This window comes from Pyrgilauda ruficollis, unplaced genomic scaffold (genome assembly GCF_017590135.1).
Source record: "Pyrgilauda ruficollis isolate IOZ18807 unplaced genomic scaffold, ASM1759013v1 scaffold48, whole genome shotgun sequence".
NCBI lineage: Eukaryota > Metazoa > Chordata > Aves > Passeriformes > Passeridae > Pyrgilauda > Pyrgilauda ruficollis.
This window is the reverse complement of record NW_024526377.1, coordinates 7,250,708-7,278,236: the sequence shown is the minus strand read 5'-3', so window position 1 is coordinate 7,278,236 and position 27,529 is coordinate 7,250,708. Positions and strand designations below refer to the sequence as shown.

The 27,529-nt window shown below is 38.3% G+C and overlaps 1 protein-coding gene across 1 annotated transcript in view; it reads left to right on the top strand.

The window, feature by feature from the left end:
- Window positions 1-27,529, top strand: part of FAM135B (family with sequence similarity 135 member B) — a 126,248-nt gene that overhangs the window by 81,299 nt on the left and 17,420 nt on the right. The window contains exons 7-9 of the mRNA XM_041479394.1: window positions 20,097-20,250; window positions 22,807-22,856; window positions 25,632-25,787. Coding sequence (XP_041335328.1) covers window positions 20,097-20,250; window positions 22,807-22,856; window positions 25,632-25,787 — 360 coding nt within the window. The remainder of the gene's footprint in view (window positions 1-20,096; window positions 20,251-22,806; window positions 22,857-25,631; window positions 25,788-27,529) is intronic.

The following is a 27,529-nucleotide window of genomic DNA, read 5'->3' as shown; positions in this document are numbered from 1 at the left end:
GTACCAGAGGGGAATGGGACCAGGAGAGCCTTCTGTAAGAGGAAAGAAGAACCTTCTCCCACATTAACCAAAGACAATTCACCACTCATGGTTCAGAAAATATTTGATCACAGTGGACTAGTGGCTGGTTTTACAGTAGTCTTAAACTCACAGGAGAGTCAGAAATGTGCTGAAATATGATATTAAAACTGCCAAGTTATGTTTTCCAGATATTTCTTGAATACAAAGGTAGAAGACTCTTACCTTGGTATATCATTTATACGTCATACTTTCCATTTACCCTCTTTTTTCCTGAGAGGATTTGGCTGCATCAGAGAGTTAATGCTCGTTTTAGTCCCACAGGTTGACTGTGGAACTGCTCATCTAGTTTATGTCACTGATTTGCTTTTTCCTCGCTGAAAAGGCAACTGACTGCCTTAATTTTTAAAGATAGTCTGCATCAATCACCTCTTCTTTCCACTTCCTGACCTAAACTTCTGCATTTGGGTTACTAAGGTGCTACTGCTTAATGACAGATCCTGAAGTCTTTTGTTCTGCACTTCTGACTTCTCACTGTGGAGATTAATTAATGCCAGCAGCTTTGGATTGTACTCGTGCATTTTCCCTGGATCTCACTAAATGACTTCTGGACATCCCTGATGCTTTCATCTCCTGGCTTAGCAGAGTAGTTATAATAATTAATTCTATTTAAACTTAGGTGATTTTTTTAGTCTTTCTGTCTTTTCCCATTCCCCTACCTTTTCCCCTTTCCTCCTTTTCTCCCTCTCTAATATTTTCTCTATATCTATAATGTAATCTTCCCTTCAATCACAATTAAGGCAACAAAGATACTTGAAAGAAGATATTTTTGGTTGTCAGATAAATACGAAGAAAGAAAATTTTGTGGTCAACAAACTAGAAGAGAATAATCTACAGAATAATAAAATCTATGACATAATAAGAAGCACTAGAACTTTTTCAAGTTATTTTCAGCCCATAACCTATGCTCACAGAGAATATGTATCACTGTGTTCAAAATAGGATCATATCTACTGTAGTCTTGGGAGATGCCAGTGGGGTGAAACAGCTTCATGAGCTATGTGTGATTGGTGTCCCTTTGGGGAACCTGAATTCCCCTTTGTGTCTGCTAAATTGCTTTTCTGTGTGAGGAAGTTCAAGGGGTTGTTTTGGATGTTACAAGGTCTGTGTCTCAACCCCACACTGACTCACTCTTTCAGGTGATCTCAACTGTCCTAATAGCTGGATACTGGAAAATTACAGCAGCTTTATTTATCTACAGTAAAATAAACTATTCCTTCCAGATCTGCAAATTGAATGGTCACTTACACTTCAGGATTTCTGTGCCTTACCCAGTAGCATAAACCTCTTCTGTATTCACTGTTGTCAGGCTGGTTTAATGTCTTTGTAATATTGTGCATCACATGCCTGCTGTGTTATAATCAAGTTGAATCAATGGCATACTGGGGATTATTAATAAACTGTACTCACAGTAATCTTATTTTCATTTGGCTAGCAGTTGCACTGCAGATAAATTGACTTCTAAGTAATCAGATTGATTAATCATATGATTTCTCATTAATAAGGTACTGGTGTTTGATGAGAAGTGTTCTTCTTTCATCTAGCATTGATGTAGCAATCCCAAAAGACATGAGGTTTATGCCTGGCATAACACAAGAACCAGGAGTGTCATTCAAATAACATTTGTTGAGGGTAAATGTTCTTTTCCACAGACAGTTTGCTAATATTTTCATCTTTTCAGCAGCATTTGCAAAACCTGAGCTGTTCTAGCCTAGCACCAAAACATTATTCAAACCCACATCTTTATGTCTCATAGCAGTCATCTGTGGTTTAGTCTTCTTTTTTTCTCTATAGTTATGGCTCTTTGGCCAAATAGATAACTTTTTCAGATCTTGAAGTAGGAAGACCCTGAGATTATCTCAGTTCCTTAGAGCGTAGGGGTAATTACCCCAAAGTTGTGAGTTTGATCCCTCTCCAGGCCATTCAGTTAAAAGTTTAGCTTGATGATCCTTGTAGGTCCCTTCCAACTCAGAATATTCTTTGATTCTGTAGTGATTGTACATCAGAGAGGAGCCCAAATAGGATCTATTGTGGGAATTTTAATATATATTATAATCTGTTGTTCTAAGACAGTAGATACATATTTTTTAAAATCAATTTTTAAAAAAAATCCCAGTATTTAAAATAGCTTTTACTTATAATTGCTCAATGTAGTTTACATCAGAATTTCATGTAGTATTGTTAATTTTACATGGAAATGCCTTTAGTTTTCATCTCAGACTTCTCTTCTGAGGTGTGAGTGTTTAATGGCAAACACTCCTTTCATGTGTTAGAATGCATTTGTAATGGGTGGTTTTAAAAGATTCCTTGGGTGTCTTGCTGATGCAAATGGTGATTAGCTGTGACTGGGACTCCAGCAGATGTCCAACTCATAATTATTCTGAAATACTAAGACAGCTGATATACTGCTTTTTATAAGGTAAAATGACAAGTATCTTTAATCAGTATGTTCAAGGCACCATTTGTGATAATTACTAATGAAATCTTTAATCTTTGGTTGCCTGAAGATAAATGGCTGATCTCTAGAAAGAACTAAATTATTTCCTAGCTGTAGCAGAAAATATGTAACTAATAATGTGACAATAACTGGTTTCTTTAATCACTGGCATATTTATTTTCTGTGGTTCTCACTTTCTGACCCGACATATGCAGTGTATAGCAAAGCAATGATCTGCATTTTTATGGAGTTCAAAACTGAGATTAATTTGGGTTTAGGCCTGAAACATGGTGTTAAAATAGCCTTGCAATCTTTTTGCTATGGGTGTTCAAGGAAAATGTCATGAAATCAACTGGAGATTCTTGTCAGGATGATGGTGATTTGTTCTGGAGAAAATCTTTGGGGCTTATATTGGACTGATAATTTGTTCATTTTGTTAAGCAATAGAATCTTCATAGGAAGTTGCTCTTTCATATGTATTTTTTTGCTGGTTTTCTGCATTTTTAATATATTGGAAATAATCAGGCTGCTGCATTCTCTTTCCAAATCTCACCTAGATTTATATAACTGAAAGGATTTTTATCATGGCTAATTTAGAGAGTTGTAAGTAGTGTGGTAAAAGGCAGACTACTAAGCATGGAGAACATATTTCTCTTTTACATCTCGTATTACAGTTATATACTGAAGAATTTATTTGTTTTCCCTCACCATAATTTCTCACTTTGTCTGAATCCATTTGTGTGGTTCACATGACTGACATTCTTTCACTTCAAGGTTTTCCTTTCTGGAGATTTCAGCATTGATCTTTCAGGAATTTTTTAAGAAGGGGCTTGTGCAATACCTTTTTTTTTTTTTCTTTATTCCCTGAAGTAAAGTGCAGGAGCAGTGGGAACAGACTTTTTACTCCTCACTTCAGGAGGCTGCTCTCTAACTTTTGAAGGAATGTTTTATTATTCACTTTTTCTCTCTTCTCAGTATTATTTCCAGTACTTAAAAATCATGTTCATATCCCCTAAGGAGCACTAATCCTTAGCTCCTAAGGAACAATAGTTCCCACTGACTCTGATGATGAGAGAGCTCCTGAAGGGAGGGAGACCAAATCAGCTCTCACAGCTTCTGAGCTGCTGGCCTTTCCAGGGTGAACAGAGATGCCAACACAGCACAGTGCAAATCCATCAGCTGAAAAACAACCCTTTGCTATTGGCAAGTGTCCCAGACAGCAGCTCAGGGACTGGGGAATAAGAAAAGAGATTCCCTCTCTTTCCAACCACTTTGGCTTGTTTTGTGGAAACAAATCTTCAAGTGGCAGCAAAAGCCTACACCTCTCTTTTCACAGCTGTCATGTCAGTCGTGGTGACCCAAGAAACAGGTTCACAGCTGATAGGAATTACCAGTTTTGGTGCAGTGCTCGGCAGGAACACTTAGAAGGGCAGTCCCTCAACATCAGTTTGTGCAAAACCAACAGACCCCATTCAAATGGTCTAATATTTTCTCCAAGGATCAGACAAAATTTGGCAGTGTGACAATCAGATAAGAATGGGCTAAGAGAAAGAGATGGGCCAGTGTATTATGATTCTCAAAAGCACTGCCAGAGGTGAATAGCATGAGACAAAAGTTTAGCCAACAAAGCATTTTTTGGTAGCTTTATGGCAAAATAAGAATAATTTTAGAATCTTTTCAGGACATGAGTAACTTCTTCTGAAGATGTCTTAATCACATAACCAGAATCTGTACTCAAGTGTTGGAATGAGTGTCAAAAAGAAAAGAAATTTGGATCAAAATTGGTTAATACTTCAAGGAAGCTCTTTGCAAAACCAGGAAAAGCATGTGAATATTCATGCAGTTACACACATGAGTACTTGAGTGAGAATATGGGTCTAAAGACTTATTTAGGGTAAGCCAGACACAGTCAGAGGCAAATGAGCTTACGCTACTTCTTTGACTGGCATAAACCTTCAGAAATCAAGCCTCCAGTCAGCCCAGTTTTAGCATAGTATTTACCTCTGCTGTTCCCATCTTCACAGTATGGTATTTGAATAGGGTCTGATGGATTGTTGATGTCTGTGCACTCAGTCCCTGCACGATCCCAGGTTAGCTGGGTGTCTCATGAAATGTGGAGGAGCTGCTATATGGTTCATCTGCTGGTTCCAAGCAGATCAGATAAGGCCAAGACAGATAAGCCTTTACTCATCCCTTTTTTCCTTGTCTTCTTTCATAGACTCATAGAATGGTTTGGATTGGAAGAACCTTTAAACCTCATCTAGTCCAAACCCCCTTCAATGAGCAGGGACATTGTCAAATAGAACAGATTGCTCAGAGCCCTCAAACCTGGCCTTGAATGTTTCCAGGGATGGGACGTTAACCACATCTCTGGGCAATCTGGCCCAGTATCTCAGCACCCTCATCACAAAATATCTAGTCTAAATCTACTGTCTTTTAGTTTCAAACCATTGCCCCTTGTCCTGTCTCAACATGCCCTGCCATAAAGCCTGTCCCCATGTTTCTTGTAAGTTGTCCTTAGGTATTGAAAGGCTGCTATAAGGTCTCCCTTAGATATTCCCAAATTCTTTCTGTGGTTAGGATAAAACCATAAAGTCAGATGAAGGCACCATATATCTACTCTTTGATGACCCAAGGCATCTCACAGGTTTTTGTTAGACCTAGATGCAATCTCAATATCTCTGCTGGAATTAGTTCCTCCTGGCATTGGCAGACAGAGCTGGCTGATGAGAAGCAGGGGTGAAAGTCTGAGCAGGACAGCAGGACACCCCCAAGGCAGTGTTAAATAATGTTCATGTGGGTGGTAAAGCTCTGGTTCTGCTCTACACATTGTGTTTCTTTTGTAAACAAATAAAGTTCAACTTTCCAGAGCTGCCATTCAGTCTCTTTCTCCACTACTGAACTCATTAGAAGTATTTTATTTAACACCATAAAATTATGGCCTACAGAATAAATGGTAAGCTACCCATAGCTCATGAAATCTGATTGTCTTTGAGTGTAAATTACTTGAGGGTTTCTATATGCACTATGCATAATACAGGAGGTATCTATGGGGCTATGAAAATGAACCTGTGAAGACGTAATATTTATGCAAATTTATACAGTTCCAGCTATTCAAAAGTTCCCTATTTTGTTGCAGTAAATTATAATATGTCAGTATAATTGCCTTAAAGTAACATACCCAGGAAATATTCTGATTAGCCATTATTTGTGTTTCAGTGTTAGAACAGAAATTGTCGATTTCTGCAGTGATAAAAAGGACTGTATATTATTTTATCATTGGCTTTTCCATTTGATCTATGTTTGCATGCATGTGAAAGACCTATAAATGATTCATTGCCTGAGAGTGTCATAAGTGAAGACTTCAGGAATGTGGCATAATCACAGAATTAGACATTGAGCTGTTTTCTGGCAGCAAAAGGCATAGAAACCACATCCCCCACATCGAAGAAACCAGACCAGCATTACAGCACCTGGGCCAAAGAGGAGCAATTTTTTGTGTGGAGCAATTTTTTGCAAGAAGGAAAGTGGCTTTAATCTGGGCTGTAAATGATTCTTTCTGAGTGTGATTTAAAATAAAATAATAAATTAATACTAATAAAATAAAATAATACTCATTAAAAAACAGGTTTTGAAACATTTCTAAAAGAAAATCTAATGGATCTCGCTGGGTCTCAGGTAATTGACAACTTCAATTACCTAAGCAATGGGACTCTGAGCCTCAGAATTTTCTTCAGCAAAATAAGTAGGGAAGTAATGAAAATTGACTTGACTTGGTTTTGCAACAAACCTTGAAGTATGTTCTCACAACAGATCTTCTGCTGATTATTTTTCACAATACAATAATGGACAAAATTCAGGTAGCCTGAAAAATGGCACATTTGGAGCCAATGAAAGGATCCTTTTTCTCCCCATTTCTGTAGCCCGTAAGAGAGCAGGTATAACACATTGCCAGAAGGTGCATCTGTGAACTGTGTAGGATTTGACACAATTGTGCAAAATGACAGCACTGACACAGCCCTTGTTCTGAAAGGATGGGACCTGTGAGGGCTGTGATATAAACCAATATTTGGGTAATTTGAAGAAGACTTTTGCTGGAAGGCATTCAATTTCTGAAGCTGTCAGGGCTTAGGCTTTTATTTTGTTCTCTTTGTTTACCTCTGTCTCCTCCGTGAGTATCAAATTCTTGACTGTGATTGCTTGCAAAACACAAGACTTGTTGGATTTCTCTCCTGATCTGGTTTGACAAAGACCATAGAAGTCAAAATCTTTTACTCACCTCTTTGGGGAAAAATAGAAGTCAATCATGAACCAAGTAGAAAGTGGGATATGTGGGAGCATTTGTAAATAATAATAAAAAATAACAGTCCTGTCAATAGAGACATGATTTCTTTCCTCTTGCATATGAATCATAGGAACCTACTTGTTAACACTTGTGGCTGAAGGAAACAATAAAACAAAAACTCTGCCTTGGTAACGAAATGTCAAATTGCTTAAAAAATTAACTGATAAAGGTTAAAGTAATTTTTCACTGTCAAAAGACAGTTAAATATATCCTCTTTAGCCATTATTTGACATTGTTGCTAATGTTTAAATTTGCTAAAATGAGGAAAAGATCAGAAATAGTGTTGTGATTACTTCATTTTTTTATCTCCATTTGTGAAGACAAAGGTAATTAACCAGCGTGCAGCAACTGTTGTGATTATAGACATTTCAACAGTGAATTCTGGGCAAAGCTCTCAATAAATAGATTTGGGTGGGCATGGTTGGCACTGTATCTCTTCCCTCCTATGAGAGTCTATGTGATCAAGAACCAAAATAACCTACTAGAAACTTATTTTCAGATAGTACCTATAATTTCAGAAGCCAAGCCAGTGGTAGTAAAATGACAGGGTTCAGTGGTCCTGGCCACCTGCTGTAGTAGCCTGGGAAGTAAATGGTGCAATTCATAAATTGCACTAGAGTGCACTAAAAGACACTCACGTCTATACCCTTGTTATTAAAATAATTCACAATTCTTAGTTTCTTGATGGCACCATGCCATGTTGTAAGAAAGGAGGTGCATGTTCCCCACAACTAATTCCAGTGAGTATTGATAAAAGCAATGGCTCAAAGAAATGTTGGATTGATGTGGAATATAGTCAAATAGACTTTTAATTTTTTTTTAATTTATATGGCCTCTTTGAATTTTAGGTTTCTCCAGAAAAATAAATATACCCTATTTCTTATTGTTTTTCTATGATATTTGAATAGTGGTCCTCAGATTTTGCTTGTGGCAGCATCTAGCTCAAAAACATCTTTTCTACAAAATGTGAACAGAAATTAGGAAATTCACCACTTCCTTGAAGTGAGACCTAATTTTTATAATCTCTTTAGTATCCTTTCTACACTTTTTTGTGTCTGTTTATTTATATATTCCTTTCTTTGGACAGACGAGGATCCTCCTCCTTTGGAGGAACCCTGTCTTTGCCTTTGAGTCTTTCTTTCTGCACAAATGGTGCTCCAGTGTTTGAAGTAAGCAATTCTTCCTCCATATACAGACATATTTGTAGCCATGAATAGCTTTAAGAGAGTAGCAAGAAGTGAAGTTTTTGTGGTTTTAGGCTTGAAATGGCAGCTTTGTGTGCTTCATGTGCTCAAGATCTTCACACAAATCAAGCACAGCTTGTTGGGAAATTTCAAGTAGCCCCAAATGAGTTTTCATTGGCATGACCTTCTGCATAAACAGAGCAAGAGTGGTTGCAATAGGGACATTTCATTAATGAGACTGTTCAGTGCATCCTGTGCTTAGGGGCAGGATATCAGTCAGGATAACCCTAACCAGTCTGACTTCGGTGATAATACTGTTCCTCAAAAATAGAACTCATCAAATATTTGATCACTCTGATATTTAATTTTGAGGCAGTTCCTGTCAACATTTTGGAAAAGTAAAAATGAACCCAAATTTCAAAAAGTCCTAAGGGAACATCAGTGGACAAGTGCAGTGAGACTTGGGCTATTTCTAGAATCTGATGTGCAGACAATGCAATGTCAGCATTGGTTCTCCTCCTGTACATTGTAGTCCACTGACATGCCATTTTCCTAGCAGGAATAAAACCCCAGACTCTGTGGTCAGAGACAGGAAGGAGTGGTGTGACTGCTGAGTTGAGTCCACCACCTCTGTGGGAAGCTGTGAAATAGGCACATACTATAATAGGTTGGAATATATTTTCCATATGAACATCCTCTCTGCATCCTAATGTTTACTGCTCCCCACATTAAATAATTGCTATGGTGTCCTGTGCTAAGTTACATGACAGAGCACGTGTCAGTTTATCTAAATTCACTGTGAACAGGTGAGTTTAAGGTATGATTTAATTTGTATTTGTAGTTCATTATAAGGTTGTAAAAGGGTTGTTGTGATGCTTAAGTGGCAGGCCTTGAAATGTGAAGTCACAAGGACTAGATAGCTTGCAATCACTAAGGAAATTTGTCTTTGGGAAAAAAAGAAAACAAAAGAAGGGTGTTTGATTTCACTTTGAAGAAGGAAATACTTCTTTCTAAGTTGACTTAATGTGTTTCTTTTTTTCCTGTTTGGGCAGTGAACTGTGAAATCAATTATTCCTGTAGCTCTTGTCATACGTGAGCAGAGATCCAAGCCTGAAGTCACTTTCTGTCTGGCAGTGACTGTCAGCACATAATAGAGCCTGGCATTTCTAAATAGGAAACTGCTGTCCTTGTTGCTTTCATTACATAAAAAGCATGTCAGAGTGACCATTTGCTCTGTGTCTGTGCTTCAGAAGGCAACACAGAGCCAAGTAGTTAGGTACATGGAGTTTGATAAAAGTTGACTGTGTTTAATAGCATATTCTGTCAAGAACCATGAGAGAAATGGCACCTGCAAGAGAACTGAATTTAATTTGTTTGTTAGGTCTACACTGGCCCACATGCATTGGCAAATTGTCTTCAGCCAGTTCTTGTATCAGCCATGGCCATTCTCTCCTGCGAGGACAAGATAAGACCTCCACCTCCCTGCACACCTCTTCACTTCTATCTCAGGTCCCTTCAGCTCCTGATTTTTCTTAAGAGGCTTTCCAAGCTCACACTAGACCCAAAAATACATGCTCTGGGGCTGATTGGAATCTTCTTGGAGTCAGCAATTACTGCTGAGTGAAGAATCCAAATCATGATGTCTGAAACATTTCTCCTCTCTGAGGGAAGAAAAAACTTTAATTCAGGATGCTCCACATATTTTTTCCCTTGTTCAAAACTATATGAATTAAGGGGTTTTTTGTTTTGTTTTGTTTTGGGTTTTTTTTGGGGAGTGGAACTTCTCTGCACAACTCTGAATTGTCTGCCTCTGAGTTTCAAGTTTAATTTTCTTCATACGCAGTCCTTTCCTTTCATACACAGTGGAAAGCAAGGAGCATTTCTAGGGAATTGTGCATTATAAAAATGTTGAAGAGGGACTTTTTGCAAGGGTGTGAAGTGATAGGACAAGGGAGAATGATTTTAAGGCTAGATTTGTGTTGAATAATTGGAAGAAATTCATTCCTGTGAGGCACTGGAAAAGGTTCCCAGGAGAAGCTCTGGATGTCTCAGTCCTGGAAATGTTCAAGGTCAGGTTGGTTGAGGCTCTGAGCAGCCTGGGATTGTGAAAGGTGCCCCTGCCCCTGCCAGGGGTTGGGAACTGCGTGACCTTTAAGGTCCTTTCCAACCCAAATCATTCTAGGATTCTGTAACAACAACATTTGAAGTGAAGGGGATGAACTGTGCTCCAAAAATGCCTGTTTCTCTCTCTGTGCTATGAAGGGAGTCCAGGATGATGACCTGAGCTGGACAAGTTTATGATCTAAATATAAAAGTTTTGCTAGATACTAATCTCACCACTCTTATGCAAGCAAACTCTGACATGTATTAGAGCTTTGGTCATTAACCCCTATGTAATTTAAATGTTTGTAGATAAATCCCATAATAATCTATAAAATCCTAGAGAAAATAATTTGTTTAACTACTTAGTTCTTTATTCATATACTTAATATCAGACAGAATATAGCATTGATATAGAAATACTCTGCCAGCTGCTAACCTGTAAAATTACACAGCATAAAACCATCTACACCCCTGCCAGGGCCACAGCTGAGCACATCCTTCTCTGTTGCCAGGCATGCAAGTTGAATCAAAACATTTTTGACATTTTCTGACATCCTGGATGCCAATTGTAATGGCACAATAGTGTTAATATCACTGAACAGGGTCTCTTTTTCCATGTGTGTGTTTGTACATAGAGATGGGACAGACAGAAAGATGCTAACAAGCATTCTTTAAAAAATTTACTGGTTTGTGCTGCTGCCTGCAGAGATGAGTAATAACAAGGCAGCTCTTCAGCTAAGGGGTCCTTGTTTGATCACAGAAACAGGAGTGGATTTGCTTTCCTTATCTGTGAGTAGGCAGCATGGAGTCTCTTTAATCAGAAAAGACAATGTATTAAGGTCCTTTTTTTGATGTCTCCACTGTGTTATTTTTGGTTAGGAGATCAGAATTGACACCATAAGTATGGATGTATTAATAAATATTTACTTTGAAATTTCATATAAAGACCAACTTTAGATAGCTAAATAGACACAAAAATATATGTATAAATCTTTGTATCTAATCTGTCCCCCTTTCTTCATAAACTGTTATTTTTGAATATGTTGGGTTTTTTTCCCCATAAAATTGTAATTAATTGCTCTATCATCTCTTAGCCAAAGAACATTGCAGTGTGCTTTGTGAATGTTTCCTATACAGACTCTTAGTAGTAGCAATATGAAGAGATGAACTAACATGTCATTTTCAGACACAGATGTAACAGAGGGAGATAAAAGCACACCCAGAGGGTTGTAATGGAGAGGATGTTGTGGGCAATAGTAAAGGTAAGAAGATTTTTAGAAAGCTGAGAAAGCAGGCGTAACAGAGAACTAGCTGCAGCTGCAAAGTCTGATAGTAGAAAAAGTTACAATGGTATAGCAAGCAAGGACGTTAAACAATAGTTTGAGTTTTAGGCTTGGCTAAGATAGACCTTAAGACTGCAGGAAAACATGCTTAGCAAGATAGAAGGTTAATAATGGTGTATTGTGTATTATTGATAGAAGGCATACCAGCAAGCATTGTGTGAAGCAGGTGTATATGTACTTTTAGAAATTGGCTAGAACAACTGTCTGTAAGCTTTAGCAATATGCTATTGGCTAGAAAGTTTTTAAAATGTTCAAAGAAGTCCTTGGCTGCTGCTGGCTGTACATGAGCTTTGCCATCTTTCTATTGTCTCAACCATGTAACGAGGCTGATGTTGTAATAAAAGCTCAAGGAATGTGTCCCAGCAGGCCTGTCCTGTTCATGAAAACAGCTCCTCAGCACAGGGTGACATCAGGCTGGCAGTGTAAATGGTGAGATTCTGCAGGGCTCCATCCTTTTCCCAATTCTCCTCAACATCATTAACATCTTGGATGCAGAACTTGAAGAAATACTAAGTAAATTTGTCAATGACACTAAACTGGGAGGAGCTGTTAAGTCCTTTGAGGGCATGGAGGCTCTGCAGAGAGACCTTGACAAATCAGAGAAATGGGGAATCACCAACAGTATGGAGATTAACAAGGGCAAGTGCTGGATGCTGAACATGGGACGTGGAACCCTGGATGTACAGACTGGGAAATGAGACTGGAAAGCAGCTGTGGGACAGGATCTGGGGGTCCTGGTCAGTGGAAAGTTGGAGTCAGCAGAACCCTGACAGCCAGGAAGGTCACCCCTGTCTTGGGGCATCAGGCACAGCATCACCAGCTGGGCAAGGGAGGGATTGTCCCACTCTGCTCTGCACTGGGGTGGCCTCAACTCCAGTGCTGGGGACAGTTTTGGGTGCCACATAAGAAAGATATGAAGGTATTTCAGAGTGTCCAGCAAAAGGCAATGAAAATTGTGAAAGGCTATGAAGAGAGTGAAGAGTCTAGAGGGGAAGACATACGAGAAAGCAGCTGAGGACTAGGAATTGGATCCAATAAACCTAATGGATCCCTTCCAAATCAGGAGATTCTATGATTCTATGATACATGATTCATACAATTTTCTTGTGCCAGATGCTCATCTTAGAAGAAGGATGCCTCGGGTCAGACACTGCTCTAACTTTCATGAGACATTTTCCCCAGTGCTTAATTTACTGCTAAAGCAATGTTTCTGCAGCTTTAATTTTCTCTGTGGTGATGTATAACCCTAGTGATCAGATGGAGGAAAAAGATTTTTCCCCTTCTTATTTATCATAATCAGAATTGTTCAAGAACTTCTATAGAATACCCTATATGTGCTTTTACATGAAAAGCCATTGTGACTGGAGACACTTGTGATGATACATGGGATGTAACAGCCTCCAATCTCTAAGTTCAATTTTTAAAGTGAGTGGGAAACAGGCTCAAAATAATTGCATAGAAAATAAAAAATTGTGAAATGCCCCCTAAAACAAAAATCTGGGGAAAACCCACAAGAAACCAAAACGTCTGTGCATGAACTAAAGTATTTTGGGGGTTTTTTATTGATCTTTAAATTCTAAAATATATTGCTATATGAACCTTTTCATGATGAAAATGAAAAAAAAAAAGCCAGAAATCTTATTTTAAATGAGAATTTTTTTTTTTTTCCCTAAGTGGGTCAATATGAGATGTTTGGAACATTGTCAGTGTTTTTTCTTCTAGAAGAACTTAAAGGGAAATCAGTGCAATCTGTGAAACACTTTTTACTAGAATGATATTTTTAGATGGTAATTTTCCTAAAAATACTTTCCTGGCCACTCCTTCTTCCTTAGCCAATTGCAAGTGATAAACCTACAGCCTCCATTTAGAACAGTGACTTAGATTCACTGACACAAATGAGACAAATTAGAGGTGTCCAGGAGAATTCTCCTCTATCTGTTCAGAGAATGCTCTTTTTTAGGCTTGATGGCTTCTATTTTTTAAGGGTCTCAAGTCAAATACTTTCCAACTGCTAATTTTATACAAAGTTTAAATTATCACTGAACCTGTCACTAAATCTGACTGCAATGTCAAATACTTCTTCTACTGTGTTATGATCCCAGGGGTTTTAACAAAGTGGCTCTAATTTTTAGAGGTAATAAAAATGTCAAATTGCATTTATGAAATACCAGCCTATGTTTTCTTACATAACAGATTTAGTAAGAGGCATAACATAAATACTTCCATATATTGTCAATGCCTTTCTAATTATTGCCCACTATTGAAGCTTTGGATTAGTGTAATTAGTGTAACTGAAATAGAATTTAAATATAGCCATTTTACTTTTATTTTAGAGCTTTGGATAATGAACCAACATATCAAATACAGACTAATAAATCAATACAATAAAGAAGTTTATTAAGTTGATAGAATATACACATCCTAGTCCAAAATTTCTATTTACCTTAAATATTTGGTCCTCAGTTTAACTTTTTTAATGGAAAATATTAATTTTCTCAGTTTTCCATAGCTGTTCTTCCTATAAGCACGCTGTCTTCCTGGTGGATATTACAGGATAGAGATTTACAGGAGCTGGCTTATGTGGGTGTCACCCAACCCTCAGGAATGTTCTGTGTTCACATATCTGCTGCTGTCAGATGAAAAACAGAAATGCATTGTTTTTCTGCCAAATAGGACCAAGATTTGTGTCCCATGCCTGTTATATGTAGTCTCCAGTTGCTCTGTTCAACAAAAACATTTAAAATTCCAAAACCAGGCTGAAAAAAAACAGTGTCACCACAGAATGGCATCCACAATCTGGCCTCTGTGGGCTGCCACGATTTAAACTATGGGGTTTTTTTAGATTTGCCAATAATTTTTCACTGCCTGGCACAGGGATGTAAAAGATGTTTGTATTGATGAATGAATTAATGAGGGGGAGTTGTTTGTGTTTGGCAGTTTTCCATAGCGGAATGGAGGTGTAAATATACATATACACACATGCAGAATCCTTAGGGGTGGAAAAGACCTTTAAGATTATGAAGTCCAACTGTCAAATCAGCACCACCATAATTTATACCATTAAACCACATGCTCAAATGCCACATTCAAGGCATTTTTTAACACTTCCAGGGATAATGATTCCACCACTTTCCTGGGCTACATGTCCCTACGCCTGACAACCCTTTCAGTGAAGAAATCTTTTTTAATATCCAGTCTAAACCTCTGCAATATCTTTTCGTGTATACATATGGGATTTTTTTATGTATGTACCACTGATACGTATAAAAATATTCTTAGTCAATCCAAATGCAGAATTTCTCCTTTTTGTTGTTGTTGGTGGTGTCGGTGGTGGTTAGTTGTTGTTTTCCTCATGAAATATCATCATTAGAAGGTTTTTTTTTTATTTTCAATCATCTAGATTGTTTTTTTTTCTCTTTAAAAAGCGTGTAATTTCTGTCATAACAATAGCTGACTCTTTACCTCTTCAGTCTTCTCTGAGCATTCATTTTAATGTATTTTCATTATAACCTCTTTAGGACAAAAGTAGTTTCTGATATGCAACCAGTTTCAGAAAATGGAATAAAAAAACTTGTCCTTCTTCCACCACTGCTCAAGCACTTTCACAAATGAAGTGAAAGCACTAAAGTTTTAGCTCAAGACATAACTATAATTTAATTTCCAACCACCAAATAACAGGGAATCTCCTATCTCAGAAAACAGCATCCGAACTCGTGAGTAAAGCCTTGATCCTTGAGTTGAAGCCAGAGTAAAATTTCAAATTAGGAAATCAAAATGGGCTTGCAGACAAATGGGCAGATGCTGTGAACTCAGAAACTGCATTTATCCAGGGGTGCTGAGATTTATCCCTCAGTTTCAAGCAGTTCTGTAAATCTTTCCCAGAAGCAGGTAAGGTAGGGTAGCTCTCTGCTACTGGAAAACGGCTGGAGACTGCAAAACTTGTCTATTTAGTCTGGAATGGCTTTTTAGTATATTAAAATTCTCGACGAGAAATTTGAATCTGAATTGTGAAATGTGTTGAGTTAGATTAAACATAAAGGGTCTCATTTACCAACTGTTAGTGCTATTGTTGAACATTGCATGTAGTTAACATAGCTCATGGAATTGCTTTAATACAAAACAAATACAAGCTACTTAATGCACATTACAAAGCATAAAATTCAGTTGGTGCCTTTTGATATTAGATAGACACTGTACACAGGCAGTGAATATCTGCAAATTGTGCTCTGCATTTTAATAATGAATCGACATGAACATTATTTGATGAAGGTGTTTGGTTTTTGCAAGTAATTTTCCTTTCTTTTATTATAAAGGAAAAGTACATTTATAAAGCAATACAGTCTAATTATAGGAGGAATCTGTTGACTGATAAGAGCATTGCACAGAGAGTGTATTCATTTAAAAGGCTGATTTACTTAAATGTATTCAACAGGGATATTGCACAACTGCTTAGATTGTTTGGGTTTGTTGATATTGAAGGTTATGTTACTTGGCTGGGTAAATCTAGCAGAAGACCAGCTTAGAGGACAGATGGACAAGGGTCAGTGATGGTCCAGCGTTGGGGTCTGGCTTTTCACATCATAATCAAAGTGAACTGAGGCCTTTACATTTCCAAAACACTAGTTTTTACTTCCCGTTTATCTAGGTTTTTCTTTATAAGATCATCTACTCTGATGTCACCCTCTCCTTGACTGGGGGTTGGGAACTAAATGATCTTTAAGGTCCCTACCAATGCAAACCATTCTATTACTCTGTGATTGATGATGATCACAGTAAAAAGGGAAATGGAGAAATTAGGCTTATATGCTTAGGGTTCTTTATGAGGAAAGATCTTCAGAGCTCCTTAGATGGAGAGAGTTTATGACCTTTGGAATAAGTTGAAGGAAACTCAAGAGGACTACAAGAGTGTTATAAGGTTATGCAGGGAGAAAACTAGAATAGTCAAAACTCAGGCAGAACTTAATTTGACTACTGCCTAAAAAATACAAAATATTTGTATAAATACATTAAGAACAAAAGGAGGGCTAAAGAGAATTTTTGATCTATTTTGCCCTAATGATGTTAGCACAATGGAAAAAATAATTTTGTGTCAGTACTATTGGCTTCTGTGTTGTCATCCCTCTTTGCTATCAGAGTACCTTTACGTCTTAAGTCTTGAAGTGAAATTTGTCAGGAATACATGTCCTCCCAAAAATTTCAGAAATATAAAAGGGCAAAAGACAGATGCAGTCTACCACTAGAGACAGAGGGACCCTTGGAAAAGGAAATCAGCACAGATGCATTTTACAATCAGCATAGAAGAATCTGTCTACCAAAAAATTATTGAGATTAAAATAACATTAGGCCAAAGGAATTAGTTCAAAAGGTAAGGAGAATCTTTACAAAGGAAACCAATATGTACTTTTACAACGCATATTACAAGCCCAGAGCAGCCATCAGGCTTTGTGCAAGATGGGATTTTCAGCTTCAGTATTACTTTTTGGTTTGATGAGAAGTTTGCCTTAACCAGAAGTAAACCAATATTTGTCATCCTGAGTCAAGAAAGCTGGAAATCTGAAACATTCCTATTTAATCCAGAGGCAGAATTTTGCCTTTTTGTTGTTGTTGGTGGTGGTGGTGGTTAGTTGTTGTTTTCCTTATGAAATATCATCATTAAACACCTTCTAGCTGTTTAATGGGTCATAGCTAGTGTTTTTCCTGGGAGCTGGTTTTGCAGCAGTGTTTTCCTTTAGAACAGCACGTGACATATTTGTTGCCAAACTTGATTTGTTTGTGTGGTAGTCTGAATCCATGTTTCAAGCTATTGGCAAGGAAATATGAAATCACCTGAATAAATGGAAAGAAGAGGGAATTCAATTAAAATAGGAAATGTGAAAGGGCTGCAATCTTTAGACCATCCCAAAAGAAGACATTTCTTGACATTTCTCAGCTTACTGAACAGTGAATGGATAAGCTGATTTAGCTGCAGCAGTTTATAATGGCATCATCTGATAGATGCCTGCCCTCTGGGGTCTCTGCAGATGAAGATGCACAGACCTTAGTTCACATTAGTTTAAACTGTCCCTGAGGTGGGTTTAATAATCTCTGTAATGTCCTGCTCTGTATCCTGTACGCGTGTGACAACTTTGAGAAGAAGCAGAAGCAATCCTGTGAGAGCAGTAATATCTTTAAGTCATTGAAGAACCAGAAATTTGGAGCTTGTCACCTTTTTTCCTGTCATGCTCACTTTCCACCTCGACAAAAAGATTTTTCAAATTAGGATGGATGTTCCCATTAAACAACAGGGTTTCAAAGCCAGTTGCCGTTTAATAGAATTTAATCAAAATGCTTAATGATATGTCCTCTTAGTCACGCACAGCCCAGCCTGGTCTGTGCAGAGCAGTTCCTCTCGTGCAATGGAATTCTCAAAGCACAGCACCTTTGTTTGGCACAGACAGCCTTCCCAGAGAGCTGGCACAGGAAGGGAAAGGAGAGCTTGGAGCAATCTTTTAAGCTCTCTCTTCACACAGGTATACCATCCACATCTTACAGTAATTTGAACAAAGTTTACATTGCAATGGAGAGAAATGCTGGAGAAAATTTTACTTGCCTGTTGTGGTTTTACTTAGTGATCCTAATTCTTTTTCTGCAGTTTTGAACATGTTATCAGTTGTCCAGTGTAAATCAGCTGAGGACAAATTTGAAAAAGCACCATAAGATAGGAAGACAAATGCTAAAGAATTCTAAACTGGACTAATTGAGTAATATTTTAAACATTAATTCATGATAGTTTTAAGCCCACCTGGAGGTGCATTTTGCTATTGCTTTTATGTTTAGGCTATAATCTATGCAAAAGAATGTCTGACAATAGACCTATTAAAGTGTAGTCATGCACAGCACTACGTCATAGCATTCATATAAAACTATGAAATTAACTCACTTTCTTCCTTCTTCTCAGCAGTGTAGCATTTAAATGCAAGACTAATTTTTTCCTAAAAAAATCAGCAGTGGATAATAAAGGAGGGCATATTTTTATGACATTGTGACATTGTACACCAATCCACTTCCAATTTCCTATTGTTTTGAGCAGCATTTCTTTCTGCTCCCTTTTTTGTTTTGGCCATGGTGAGAATAAAAATATCCATGCTGAGGCTGGAGATTTTGAAACCTCTGAAGAACAGCCAACTCTCTCAATTATCATCTACTGTTTCTCTGCAGGTCTACAGAGCAGTTCTCTTTGTGCCTTCCACAGAATTCTAGTTAACTCCTTGAAGATTGGCATGAGAAACTGCAGGAAGCATCCTGGCTCAGGCTAAGATTTGTGAAATACAGGTTTTAGGGAAGTCAAAGGGAGAAAAACACAGGAGATGTTCTGGCATGTGGTTGGTTCTTCTCTGTTGCTCCTGGAGATGTGCAGATTTTGGGACTGTCCAAAGGCAGTCAGCACCTAGCTGGCCTGTAGGGATTGTATTCTTACCCCAGAAGTGATAAGCAGTGGACTAAGTTGCAAATTGCCCATGTTTCCCAAATCCAGGGATTCATAAATTGTTTTGCTTTAAATCTAAGCAGTTCAAATTTCAAATATCAGTGATTTATACAAGCATCTTTTGACAGAAGTGAAAACTTCTGATTTATGGTGCCCTAATGAAAACTCAGCTTACATGCTAAGATTAAAAGTGTTGTTTGGGAAATATTTGTGGTGAACATGCTGTGATCTGTCCTGTTCCATTCTCCCACAAGAGATAAACTAACACAGACATTGATCCTGGAGTACAGAGTGACTCATATTTGTTGATGGGATAGCAATGCCATCTGCATTTGTTCACTAATATAGATTACAAGGCACACCATACTACCATCAAGCTATAATCTTTGCAGGAGGCAATAAGGAGGGAAAAGGAAAGTGAATGTAGACATTTTTATAGTTCTTTCCACCCCTCCTCCTCCAGCAGAGAGGGTGTTTTTCACACAGGAGACTCTGTGTTGTGGGGAGAGACATTGGCTCCACAGTGGGGCACATGGGAGGACAGAGGAAGATTTCTCTGTTGGATTGTTTGGCCTGAGGGTCTTCTCATGTGATAGCCTTATGGAGACCTGATAGTTTTGTTATGGTTTGGGCAAAATGAGCATGTAGAATGAGACACTCTTGGATTACACATCTAGCTAGTTGGGTGGCTGGGAGGTTGGGATGGTTAAAATCTCTCTTTGGTGCCATCTGCTTGTTTAGAATTGAAGAATCGTGGAATGGCTTGGGCTGGAAGGGACCTGAAATACCATCTAGTTCAAATCCCCTGCCTTGGGCAGAGACACCTCCCACTAAACCAGGTTACTCCAAATCCCATCCAGCCTGGCACTGAACAGTCTCAGGGATGGAGCAGCCACAGCTTCTTTGGAAAACCTCTGCCAGGGCCTCACCACACGCACAGTAAAGAATTTTTCTCCGAATCTCCCGTCTAAACCTACACTTTTTTAGTTTAAAGCCATTACCCCTTGTATAACACTACATACTTTTGTAAAAAGAGATGAATGACTGTCCCCAAGTGGGTTTCTGTGGAAACCTGCCACAGAAACGGAGACCATGAATTTTAATTTCTCTACTTTATTTTCTTGATACTTTTGCTACACAGGGCAGCTTTTATGTCCCATCTGAAAATTGTATGCAGCATGCATACAAGTGGCATAAGGATCTCTGTCTTCTGCTCCTGAATGCTCAAAGGGGTCTTCACACCTACTACACCCTCATAATGAATGAGATTCCTGATTTACCACAGCTGAAGTTGGGTAAGTGAAAAGTTGCTTAAAATCACTGTATATTTTGCAGTGCATTTTTAAACACATATTTTAGTACTAAAATTCTTTGGCTGTTCAGAGACTTTAAGGGATTTTCCTCTGTTTTCTGATTAGAGTTTATTTTTCATGTTAAAGATGATTGACTCCTCTGATTATGTGAATTCTTTCACAGAGTGTGGCCTGATGTGTAGATGGATAAAATATTTTGATACATTTCTCAGAATATTTGCCTTCTGGTGATTTTTGGTCTCGTGCATTTTGAAAAGGGTAACTTCTAGTTATACATGGCCATGAAATTTTGGGAAGACTCTTAACATTTTTTTTCTCTTGAGCAAACATTTCTTTATAGTTGAAAAGAAAAACCTGAAAGGTGGTACAAGTGGGTTCAAGTATACTCCCTTCTTTGTAACTCACAAGAGATTCCTCCACTGTCAATTATGATTTGCTCTTCAAAATTATTCTGATTTTCTTCTTAATTCAATTGTTTAATAGATTTTCTGGGTTTTTGGCAGAAGTTTTTTTTTTGCTGGTAAGGCCCATTAGGTCTAATATGCAAGTGCTGGCTGGCTGGATTTACAGGATGGAGTTCTGGAATTTGTGTTTAGTCATCTTTGTAATGACAGCATGAGGTCCTAAGAAAATGAGACTCTGTCATCTCATTCAAATCCTGCTGTCTTACCTGTTTCTTTGATTTAAAGGAATGTGCCTCATAATTTCACATCTGTGTTTTTGTCTTTCTGTGGTGTGTATGTTTTGAAGTTATGAGTTTTTTTATGTTGCAGAGATAATTACATTAGGAGGGTCAATTGCATTGGCCATCAGGTTTTAAAAGGGAGTAAAATTTTCCAGTATAGTCCTTATATATAGGAACTATCAAAAACAATGCATTATGCTTCACACACTCGTGGGCTTGATAGATCCTATTTTCCACTTCATCTCTTGTCCCTGAACATATATTTCCCTTCAAGACATTCTAAAAGTCATAGGTAGGAAACATAGTGGTTATTCCATCCAACAACATGAGAAAAAAACCAAACCAAAACAAAACAAAGCACCATTTTAATTTGCAGGTTATGAACTCTCAGACAGAAAACAAGAAACAAAACTGCTTCATGGACCTTGGTTTTAGGTAGAGATAACAGAGGATTTGAGGTTCACCCAGACAGGGTTATAGGTTGTGAGATGGCAGAGCTCTGCATGGATGAGTGACCACAACTCCATGACCTCCCCAGGGCACATGTTCTAAACACCATTTTCCTGGTTTTGAAATGAATTCTGGTACTGAAGCAGCACCTTCATTTGCAAATGTACTTCTTGTAATGCATGAAAATTTGCAAAATGCAAATACCCCTTTTAGCCTCTTGAGCAGAGTGTTATTTGCATCATTTTATTCACAGTCTGAAAATCTATTAAAGATTTGGTTTCAAGGCTGAAACCAAATTTTTATCTGTTTCCTTACATTCATTGAGGTGAAACACACCCAATTAAAAATATGTCATCTGACACAGGTTGTGCTTTCTATGTTGGGATGGCACAAACTGCACCTTGTATTTGCTATATTTCTCCACTGAACAGGGAAAGAATGTAAATGGCTCATTCAGTTGTAACATCTATATTGGTCATATTAATCTCATAGGTTTTTACAGAAGGTTAAGATAAATCCAAGAATATAAATCTCTGCACATTTTCTTAATCATTTTTTCCCTAGCTTCCTTAGTAGTATATGTAAAAAAAAAAGTAGCTTACTTTAGACATTAAAAATGGGAATGGTTGTTTCCCAAATTTTACCAGCTCAGATTGAGTCTTTTCAAGGCACAACTCATCTTGTTCTGTCCTTTCCCATTTATCAGTGCTATCTGGGAAGAGACATTTGGGAATTGAAGAGGGGATTGTTCTGTGAGTTGTTTTGCTTGGTTCCTGCTTTGTTTCTTTACGGACACCATTAGAAAATTCCGCATTGTAAAATGAAGCTGCTAAAGCTGGAGAATTGATTGATGTCCTCCTTTTCCTGATAGATTGTGGTGCATTTAAAGCAGAGTGTCCCTGTGCTGGATTCTCTCAGGATTAAATCAAAACATTGCTGCTTGCAGTGGTGAGGTAATTCCAACTTCACAAGGCAGTACAGAGATGCCCAATATTTTACTGGTCAGGAATTTGATGTTGATACGCAGTCCTCTGTAGCACACCAGGGACAACCATTCCTTGCTCATCATTTGTTCAGACTCTGTATTCAGTTCTACAGTTGGCCATAAATACCAAAGGCTAAAAATCAAACTTAGAGTAAAAAAGTCAACAAAAAGTCAAAATCTGTTGTCTTTGTCACCAAAAAATTAACATTTTCTACTGGTTTAGGGGTCCAGGTTGCACAAGCAGAAGTTGCACCTGCAGGAGTACAAAGTGGATTGTGGAGTGCACACACCCAAACAGAAACTTGTGTCTCAGGAATAACAAATGGCCAACTTCTCTCATGAATAAACAGCAGAGGATTAATATTTAACATCCACTGTTCTCAAACCTGATGTCTTTCTTTGTGTTTTTTTCCCCCAGAGGAGCTATCTGTGGAAGAGACAGTATCCCAGCTTTGTATGGAGCTGCAGGTATTTCCTTCATCAGAATCTGCCCATAGGTTTTGCAAGTTCATTTTTCAAGTGCACTAAGACAGCCTAGTAATACATCAGAGAAGAAAAAAAAGGGAATTTGGTGCCATCAGAAAGTTTGTTTACTGCTTGTCTTCCACCAAATATTTTGCATAACTTTGATTAGTTGCTTATAAGGTGTTCCTGTCACTTTTAACAAGCCACCAGCTGGATTATTCTAGCATGCTTCAGTGAACCTACCCTGAGTATCAGGATGACAAAAAAAATTATTTGGGGTAGGTTGCAATTATAGCTTTTCTGCTGACAGGAGAAAAAGTACTTTGGCAGGTTGTTCAACCATATATTTTCAAATAAAAATACCTAAATATATTTGGAGGATCATGGGAGCAAAAAAGTGATTTTGGCACAGAAGTGACTGAACTACACTCTTGAACTTGCTTCTGCCAAGTTTATTTCAAGTGAGACAAAGACAAAACATCAAGAGTGCCAGGAAGAAATGCAAGTGCCAGCTGATCACTGGAAAAATCAGAGATTTCAAATATTTTATTTATCATAGGATCATAGAATCATTAGGCTTGGAAAAGACCTCCAAGATCAAGTCCATCCTTTGACCCAATATTACCATGCCCAGTAAACCATATAAATAATGTGCCACCTGCTCATTTTTTGAACAATTCCAGGGTTAGTCATTCCACCACGTCCCTGGAGAAGTGAATTTGGTAACAGTTAATGGAGGGAAGATTAGTCTAAACCAAATGAGAAGTTCATTTACATTCCTGTTACAAATTGTGACCTAAGATTTGTCAGCCATGGTTCTAAAACTGTTTCAAATTATAAATTTATTAGTTTTAAGTCCTGACTTGGATACTTTGAAGGAAATCTGATTTCACATAAAATTGATTTAGAGAAACATAACTTACTGGGTTCATTTCTACTAGATTTAGAAGTTGTAAGGGTATAGGACAGACAACACAGTCTTGAGTCTCCTTTGGACTAATTTTCAGTGCAGTAAGTCAGTCACAATTAGAAATCCTTCCTTCCTTCCTTCCTTCCTTCCTTCCTTCCTTCCTTCCTTCCTTCCTTCCTTCCTTCCTTCCTTCCTTCCTTCCTTCCTTCCTTCCTTCCTTCCTCCTTCCCTTTCTCCCTCCCTCCCTTTTTCCCTCCCTCCAATGTGATAACCAGTAAATTGGACAAATAGCCATCACACACCTATTCCTAAGGTGACTTGCATTAATAATGCATCTTGCTTGAAGACTGAGCTTTCAGTTTATGATGTAAGAAACAGCTTACTGACTTAGCAAATAAAAAATTAACACTGACATACAGCCTATAAAATTGGATGCCATAAATAAAGTAGTACCCTGACTCTGCAAAGGGAAATGTTTGAGTAGGATCTTTTGTTTCCCAGCATCCCCCTGATTTTTCCTGTACCAGAATGGGTTCTGGAGCTTGTCCCATTTTGGACAAGTCATTAAAACAGGGAAGCATCCAAACAATGTAAACACAGTGACAATATCTGGTTTATCCACACACAGGTTTTCTCTGCTGCTCTCACACACAGACAATTTGTTTTTAATCATGGCTTAGTTTGCAGTGTCACCAACCTGGAAACTACCTGCATAATAAAATGCGAAAAATAATCACACTTTCAGCTAGAGTGCAGTCCTAACAAAAAAGAGACCCAGTGAATAACATGGAGGTAAAATGCAATGTCTGTCTCTCATGAAAGAAATTAACAAGTTGACAAGTTAAGGGAGCTGGGCTTGTTCAGCCTGTAGAAGACTCCAGGGAGAGCATTTAACACCTTCTAGTACCTAAAAAGGCTACAGGAGAGCTGGAGAGGGATGTTTTACAAGGGTATGTAGTGCTAGGACAAGTGGGCATGGTGTTAAACAGACAGAGGGCAGGTTTAGATTAGATATAAACAAGAAATCCTTTATTGTGAGTGTGGTGAGACACTGGCACAGCGTCACCTAAGAAGCTGTGGATGCCCCATCTGTGGAAGTGTTAAAGGCCAGGTTGGATGGGGCTCTGAGCAGCCTGGGATAGTGGAAGGAGTCTCCACACACGGCAGTGAGTTGTAAGAAGATCTTTAGCCCAACCTATTCTGCCACTCTATGATTCTATGAAATTGTGAAATGAGGAAGTTTGGCGTGCAGAGACTTTGCTTTCTTGCAGTGCTTTAGCACAGAGCTGGAGGGCACACAGAGACCCAGCATGTTCTAGTGTGAGACATGGGCAGCAGCACACTCTGGAACATCTGCTTTCACCGTGTGTTGAGGACACAGTGTTTTGGTTTGAGGTTTCTTCTTTGGTTCCCCCTCAATCACCCGTCTGTATTCTAATGTGACATGGCTGACAGGGCTCCTTTGCTAACAGTCTGGTCATGGTTTATTATTTCAGAGCATCCAGCACCATCTGGTGGATAATTTGGAGCCCACACTCTTTGGTTTAGTTGTTTGGGTTTTTTTTTTCCCTCCAGTTACTACAACTGCAGTAAAGTGTCGCAAAAAATTATTTGTTCCCGCTTCTTGGTCTCTAACTGTGTAGCTGAGACCATTTGCACTAAAATACTTGATTTTAAAGAGAAAAATAAAATGTCTCACCAGCTTTATTTGGGGTAAAATAACTGAAAATGGTAGCTTTAGTAATAATATTTCTAAATCAAGAGAAATTTTTCTTGTTGCTGTTGGTGCTAAAAGGACTTAATCTGGTGTATGAACTGGTTCTTTTCCATAACATTCTTGATCTCATAATTTCCTTTCTGTCCTTCAGCTGCTGAGCAATCCAGAGAAGATAGCAGAACAGATAAGCAAGGACCTCGCCTGGCTTTGCTCTCACCTCCTGGCCCTGTGGACCCAATTCCTAGAGGTGGCAACACTCCATCCAGAAGTCACAGCTTATCTGACTCAGGAACATCACATGCTAAGGGTAATCTTAAGAAGTTAAAAGCAAGTCCAGTAATGGTCTCCTCCTGATAAACATTAGAGATTTATTTGGATGTATATTTTCAATCCAATTCTGCCTCTATGACTATTTATATGAAATGGGGTGAACACAACAAGAGTTGAAGAGGAGGGGAAGAAGAGGTGAAGCCCAGGATTTGAAATTACAGATTTCAGTTTCTGGAATGAAGGTGGTTGAGTTTGTGTGGCCCAGGATCCTACATAAAATGAGTAACTTTGAACACCAGGATTAGACATAGAACAGGGGGTGGGTGGGAAGGAGTATATGTCACCTTATATCCATAAATCATAAACACTTGTTTTAAAAAACCCAAACATCACAATGACAAATAAAAAAAAAAAATACAATTTCATATCAACTCTTTTTGCAAAACTACCAAAAGGAATATGGATTTGTTTTGTTCACTGTCATATCTATAGCTATTTGACTTTCTCACAATGAAGTGCACACAGCAAAATATTAATATTGTTGTTGAAATTGCATCTTGTACTTGGTAATAAAGAAGGCACAAAACCACTTGTCATTTGAGCAAATGTTGTCAGATCTGCTTATCTGATTAGTTCAGCAAGTGCTCTGTCTTCCATCAGGATGTTCTTGGTTATTGACCAGACAGCAGCTCAGCACATCACCTGAGCTGAACTCAAAGTCTGATCTAATCCTTAGAGTAGGGACAGGGGAGAAAAGGGCAGGATTCACCTTGCACGCATGAGGAGTGTGCACTGTAGGTATTGACACCTCAGCTTATGTTCTGTTTCTGTCAGTCAGTGGAGGTCAGAATGACCAGAACAAGTCTCCTCTAGAGCTTGCAAAAATGGGGCATAAAATTCAGGAAGAGGTGGCTGAGTGCCTGATGCTGAAACTCCTCTGGTTAGTCTGTGAGGTCTGCCTTGACTCTGAGGGGACCTGGGTGGCTTTCAGTGAAAGAACCCAACTTTGTGTGCTCCCAGCTCCAGCAGGTGAATCTCAGCCTCTGGGTTGTTCCAGCCTTGACTGATGCCAACTGTATTCTTGACCTTTGTCAAATTACATAACTTTGTATGCTCCAGTTTCTCTCCATATAAACTGTATGTGATTATACTTTTTCACCTCTGGAAAATGGTTTGAGAGACCTAAATGAAAAGTCCTACTGTTAAGACACAGTCTTTTTGAAGGGATGCTCATCCTTTGTTTAGTAAGGCCATTTGCTAAAGCACATCTGGGATTTAGGGAAATGCTGAGATGCTCTGACATATGCTTTTCACTGCCATTTTCTGTCCCTGTAACAGAGGTCACTTTTACAATTATGGTTAGGCATGTATGGGCTGCAGTTTAACAGCTCAGTACATTTGATTGCATATTATGCTTGATTCATTTAAACTCAAACCTTATTCCAGGGCAGATGACAGCACTGAATTTTTAATAGCTTATTTCACACTCTGTGCTCTGCCAGCCACTTCAGATCCATGGCTCTTTTGTAACAGATTGTCAAACACTGAACATATCTAATGTCCATGAAGGGATTTGAAGAGCTCCCAGTTTATAAGTATCATGACATAGGCAGGTGTGTTTCTACTGTGGTAGGGCTCATTCTCCTCTGGACTGACATGTAAGACTTCGCTGTCATCGCAGTTTGAGAGTCACTGTGGATGTTCCCATAGAAGAGAAGATAAATTATAAATTGTTCTAATTTTGTAAATCACTCCACTACTTTTTCACAGTGGGAAAGG